The sequence below is a fragment of the Mesocricetus auratus genome, unplaced genomic scaffold, assembly GCF_017639785.1.
Source record: "Mesocricetus auratus isolate SY011 unplaced genomic scaffold, BCM_Maur_2.0 Super-Scaffold_4256, whole genome shotgun sequence".
Lineage (NCBI taxonomy): Eukaryota > Metazoa > Chordata > Mammalia > Rodentia > Cricetidae > Mesocricetus > Mesocricetus auratus.
In genome coordinates, this window is record NW_024429182.1 from 4,963,155 (window position 1) to 4,969,521 (window position 6,367).

Sequence of the window (6,367 nt, forward strand, 5' to 3'; positions counted from 1 at the left end):
CAGGAACTTATTACTTGGGTCAATCACAAGTGTGACATATCAGCCCCCTCCCCCATCGTTCTTTCCCTGGGATCCTTGCCAAACCCTAAGCCAGGAAACCTTGTTATATTAATTATGAAGAGAAAGCATGTTTTATTTAAAATCCCGGCTGCTGAATTTTCTGCCATGCTGTTTCTCTGTGACAGCAGAATTTCTTTTGCATTTAGGAAATCCTAATGCATTTAGAATATAAATATATCCATGCTTATATACACATGTGACTTCAGCGACCTGATTTCCCTAAATACCAGTCTACACTGCAAAGCTAATGAGTTCTACTCCTGCTTGCAATCAAGGTTTTCTTTTTCTCCTCTTAAATCTATGAGAGGTTTCGGTGGAATTCAGTCCTTCCCTTTACCCAGAAGTCTTTGCCTGGGTTGGAGAAGAGGAGGGGACCACTAGGCGTGAAAGAAGTCTCTGGGATGTTGGGGTTTCACAAAGGGTGGCCCCCAGGTTCTGCCCTGGGGCAAGTGTGGATTTGAGGGCTGAGACTGGAGAGTGGCCCACTACAGATTGGCATAAATACTTCAGCATCTATGGTGTGTTTGAGCAATAACCATATAATCTCTCCATCTCCATCTCTGTCTCCCCTTCCTCCCTCCCTCTCTCAGGGGGTGATGAAGATGTAGAATGGTGATCCAGAGGACACAGGGACTCGTGCACGCGCCTTCACAGTGCGCACAGGAATGTGTGCTCCCTGTTACCACAGTATGCGGTTTTCATGAAACCTCGGAGAGCCCTATCTATGTTTGAGATGTTCTGCCTCTCAAATGCTGCCTGGCAACTAAAAGACAAAGAAAATGCTCTGCAGGCCGACCTTCCACACAGCAAGCAAAACCAGGCTGCGAGCGGAAGAATGTTCTCCAATTTGCAGTTTCTTGTCTACACAGGCCGTTCTGTGGTTCAGTGCCTAGGAAGATTCCAGAAGTGAAGTAGTGCAGAGATGTAAACAAACAATCATTTCCCCATGTGTTCCTCTGTGCAGTGCAGCAGAAACCACCACGCTACCTTTGCTCCTCTCTGAAGCAGGACAGGGCTGACAAGACTGTTCTCTCATTCTGACCCTGGAAGGCACAACACCTGTGGCCAAGCTCGGTGTGTCCCCCCCCCCCAACATGCTAAGAATCACCACTGAAGAGATTTCTAAGATAGTGCCTGGCTTTTTGGCAGTTGAGTTTCCTTTCTGTAAGGATGAGGGTCAGGTGGATTCTGTCTGGCACAAGAGAATCTAGCTCCCCCAGCCTGTTCCTTCTCTGGGGAGCAGGGACAACATCACACAGCTATGCTGGAGATGGACACTCAAATGATTTGTATATTGGGTATACACAAACTGATCTAGACCAGACATAAAGGCATATGAATGGTGCCTGGAGTTCATGGCCACAGTATCTGAGCCATATCTCTCCTCAGTGAGTTTCCAAATAAAATCTCAGGTAGAGGCCAGGGAGGTAGCTGAGCAGGTTAAAAAAAACGCTTGCAATGAAGCCTGATGACCCCAGTTCAGTCCCTGGAGACCACAGAGCAGGAAGAGATACCTGAGCCCCATAAGTTGTTCCTTTGTCTACACACAACACACACACACACAACATCTCTCTCACACACACACAACACACACACACAACATCTCTCTCTCACACACACACACTAAGATGAAGAAGATGATGATAAAACGTTTTAGAAAGAAGAACCTCTGATATAGAGGATCCTAAGAATGAGTTACATGATGTACAAGGCCCCTCTTGGGTCAGCACCGATGCTAAGCCTGTCTTCTTTCCACTTCAGAGGCACCTGGAGTCCATCACTCTCTCCCTTGCAGATGGCCTCCAGCTAGGATGTGGCCCCTAATGCCACATGTACCAAGAGATGCACCTCTGCTCCCAAGCACTTAGATGGCACTTAGGGACCCAGGCCTATCCTCTAAAAGTGCAGAGCTTTGCTGTGTCATCTCCCAGCTGTGGGACTTAGTTCTGTACTTGTAAAATGGAAACGGCGACAGCACCTGTGGCTCAGGGGGTCCTTTCTTTGGAGTTACCTGAGGCTAGCCCTCATAGGCTTTTTTTTTTATCCATTCTTGACTTACAGTTTCATTGATAACCCTAAAAGTTCCCTGGATCTTCCAAAAAACAAAACAGATTTGTGTGAGTGTTGGGGGCTGGGACTCTTATCCTTGGGTGAACATCAAACAGTCATGTCAACCCTTCTTGCCTGCAAAGTTTAGGCTGAGTAGTTTCCCTTTGGTGTTGTCTCTGGGCCTCTGATAATTGCCACTGCCGTTTTGTACACCTGTGGGATGGCTGCTATCAGCTCCAGGTACCAGGTACCCACCAAGTGTCACATGATCAGACCAACAGGCTTGCCAAACATCTGGGACTACAGTCACCACATCTTTCCACCTCACCGTTTGACAAAAAAAATCTTTTCTAAAACAAGTCACTTGGCAACTGCGTCTGGGACTAAGGAAGGGGTCTGAGCAAAAGATGTTATCTTACGGGCGTGCTGATGAGCAAGGATGTAATTAATTCCATTCCCCCAGGAAACACCCCAAAAGGAAAATACAAGTCAGAAGTGCTTGATCAGATGCAGGGAGTTTCCAACCACTCTCATCCTCTCCCGTGTCTCCTTGTCCGAGGGGGTGTGCTCTGCTTTTCATGGGGAAGCTACTCGTATCCCGGACATTATCCACGACAAGAGCTAACTCTAGGGTGGGAATGTGGCTCACCCAGTAGAGAGAGTACCTAGTACACACTGAAGATCTTCGTTTTGATCACCAACGCCACAGAGGAAAACAAAAGCAAAAGAACTAAGGTTTATTGGAGGCCACATATATGGCCTTCCATTAACATGACCTTCACCGAATGAGCAGTTGGTTGCTGGCGACTACCTGTAGGCTCAGGGAGACTGTTCAGCTACATAGTCCATCGTGAAGCTGTGACAAAGTCAAGACTACTGCTGGCTCCGAGGCTCAGCACTCAAGCATTGGTCTACAGCCAGCTTGGAGACCCCAGGAATTCTATTCCCCCTTTTCCCTAAAGATCCTGTTGGCAGTTGCACCACGGGGTGGGGGTGGGAGACACAGACTGGCCGGCATCTCCTTTACTCAAAGCCTTACTGCATTTCCCTCTCTGGCTCACCACAAACTCCCTGGGGCCCTGGCTCATCTTCTCTGCCCCATTCACTGCGGTCTTGGGAAAGAGAAGAAAGAGCCCTGGCCACAAGGCTTCTCCTCAAGTCAGACGCAGCTAAGTGAACCCTTTGCTGGGCTCACTGAGCCACCAGGGAATGGACCTGAGGCCAAAGCCCAGGAGTCCTTCTCTTGGTATCCCCCAGAGGGCTGGAGAACCCGGTAGGTGTACTGGGACCAGTTCCCTCTGCGCTCTCCGCCATTTCCCAAAGGGTGCACAGCAGATTTTACCCACACCGTAGAGAATCTGTGTGTGGCACTCGTCTCTGTTGGAATGAATTCATGGAGACTCTGCTATAAGAGACTCAAGTCACCCGCGTGTCATTACCAAACTGATCAGAAAGTCCACGCGACAGTCCATATAAGCTCTTGTAGTCAGGGCACACTCAACTTGGCACGCTAGCCATTCCGGATTTAAGACGTTCTTGCTCTGAACCCAGATGGCTTGATTTTGCTAAAAACCCTCATGGCCTCCCAACCTGTAGAAATTTGAAACGGCCACTTACCCCGATGACTGGCTTCCCCACCAGGCCGATTAACAGCAGAGCACGGAGATCCAGCATCCTGGACAACATCTGTGCATGGAAGGCCTCTTGGTCTGCTCTCCCTACAATTTCTTTCCTTGCGTGTGCCTTTGGGGGTGGGGGTGGGGATGTCAGTCTCTGAGGATTCCGGAACAAATGAAGAGGATGCAAATTATTAACCAGGCATCAAATACTGTTTAATGTTTGGCAAACCAACTATCTTGATTAAACAAATGGTAACTTGGGGTTGGGCAGAACCAAGGGTGCCTTGTCATCTGCAGAAAAAAAAAGTCTTCAAAGATAGCGGCCCAAATAAAGATCCCACGGCTTGTGGGTGCAGGTAGAGCCGCTGAGTGTTGTGGGTCCAGTCTGGATGTCTGGCTGGTATCAGCCACAGGATAAATGGCTACAGAACAGGCAAGAACCTCCCCGTCCCCCCTCCCCCATCTCCAGGGAAGGATGCTGGTGGATTTGTGATCTCACATCTCAACCAGAACTAAGGCATGGATGGGCCCCAATAACATCACACTTTACATTCATGAAAGATAAATTAAAGGATGCCAAACTGCTATTGACAAACATTGATTCTGGGCCCTTTGAAGTGCTGCCCATAGTTGCTTGTTGGCTTCAAAAGTTTTGTTTTGGAAAAAAAAAACCTCATTACATAAGGTTTTTACTTTTTAATTATTTCCCCCTTTAGTTGGAGACTTTCTTTGATCAGTGGGAGGAAAAACAACCACGGTGCTCACTTTTGGGACAGCTGTTGCTGGCGTTAGCAGCACAGGTTGCAGGCAGGGCCACGGAGAGCAGCGGCTACCGGGCGAGGGTGGGTTCTTGTGGACTCAATTGATCTCATCAATAGACATGATCCTGAGCTCCTGTCTGTCCGCAGCAATCTGTGCGTAGGCTCCAGGAATCCTCCTACCTGACTCTGCAAATGTAGGCTTGGAACTGTGCCAACTGATGGTTGGCGCCCCGCCTCTCCCCGAAGCCATCCCACAGGGCGCATGCACTCAGGGCTCAGACAGTGGCTGAACCTGACTCCAGAAGCCAATCTTTCACCATGGCAGACCCCACAGGCCCAGCCCAGGAGAATCCCCAAGTCGAACCCCACTCGCCCGATGGGTCTTGCTGTGTCAAAGTAACTTTTCACAAGGCCATGATGGGGTTACCCAAATTACAATCTCAGCAGTATTTGTCCCCTCTCTGCCCACTTAGATGGAATATTCCCGAGGCTGGGCATTCTGTTAGGCTTCCGGTGAGCACCCAACATAGGCGGACACTCGGCGATTTATGTGGGGGAAATAAATAAGGGAACCACCACCTCATTGGAGCCGCGATTGGGCGCCTCACATCAAGGTGTCTCAGGAGAGGCGGTGCCACATGAAAATGAAAGTGGGTGTGAAAACCCAGAGGCTTCTGTGAACTGTCCGGCATGAATAGCCTTAAAATACTCGCGGAGGTCTACTGTGAGCTGGGCACTGGTAATTCTGGGTGAAGGAGGTGGCCACCAACTTCACTCTGTGTGTACGAGTGTGAGTGTGAGTGTGAGTGTGTGTGAGTGAGTGTGTGTGAGTGTGTGTGAGTGGATGAGTGTGAGTATGTGTGAGTGTGTGTATGAGTGTGAGTGTGTATATGAGTGTGAGTGTGTGTGAGTGTGTGTGAGTGTGTGTGTGTGTGTGAGAGTCAGAAGGACACATCTGGTGTCCTCTAACATTCTTTACCTTGCTTTTGGAGAGTCTCTCCTGGAACCCCAAACTCATCATTTGAGCCAGGCTGGCCGACCAGAGAGTGTGGTATCCCTCTGTCTCCACCCCCCCATGCTAAGGTTACAGGTGTGAGTGACATCATGCCTGGCTTTGTGTGGGTGCTGGGGATCCAAATGCAGGGCACTTTACCTCCTGAATCACATCCCCCAGACCATGAGCTTCACCCTTAAGGGACAGGGTGAGGTTGGAAAAGTAAATTAGTTAACTGTAGTTAGTGCTAAACACAAAAGGTGGAGAACTGGGTGTTGAGATCGCATAGACGGAGGGTTTGAAGAGACGGGACCGTGACAGTGGCCGCTGAGTGGGTCACTGGGATGACCTCAAGGTGATGCTGGTGATTGCTGAACAACGCAGGGTCAGAGGCCACATGGGAGACGTCTCCAGCCTTCCCGTTGGGAATCTGGAGTCCAGCAGCAGCTCAGGCACTGAAGGTGTGTCCACTCGCAGCCCTGAAGGGACGCAGGCATCGGAGTTTTCTGTCTTCTGTCTCACGAGCCAGTGAGCTCCTCGCTTAGTAGAGAGATTCCCAGGGAACAAACCTGGAGCTTCCCTTCCTGTGTCAAAAGGAAGTGACCTTGGTTGTTTGCTTTTTTGTAATCGGGATCCATTTCTCTATCTGGCAATCTTTCCTTTCTTAGTAAAAAGGGAAGGCAGGGGTGGCAGTGGGGGTGGGGGGTTCAGGTTTCACTTTTTGTAATAGCCACGGGGCCTCCAACATTGTCTCTTGTTTGCCCAAAGTTTTATTATTATGACAGTATGAATTTCTACACTACACTCTCTAGAGAGAATTTTCCGGAAGACGCTTAATCCTTTGTTCCCTAGGACAAGGGGGACTGGCTTATCCCGTAATCTGT

At 49.3% G+C, this 6,367-nt stretch overlaps 1 protein-coding gene across 1 annotated transcript in view; it reads right to left on the reverse strand.

The window, feature by feature from the left end:
- The window catches only part of Habp2 (hyaluronan binding protein 2), a 30,526-nt gene extending 26,694 nt beyond the window's left edge, over positions 1-3,832 (reverse strand). Inside the window, exon 1 of the mRNA XM_040742468.1 lies at positions 3,727-3,832. Coding sequence (XP_040598402.1) covers positions 3,727-3,795 — 69 coding nt within the window. The 5' untranslated portion in view covers positions 3,796-3,832. The remainder of the gene's footprint in view (positions 1-3,726) is intronic.
- Between the last annotated feature and the right edge of the window lie 2,535 nt (positions 3,833-6,367).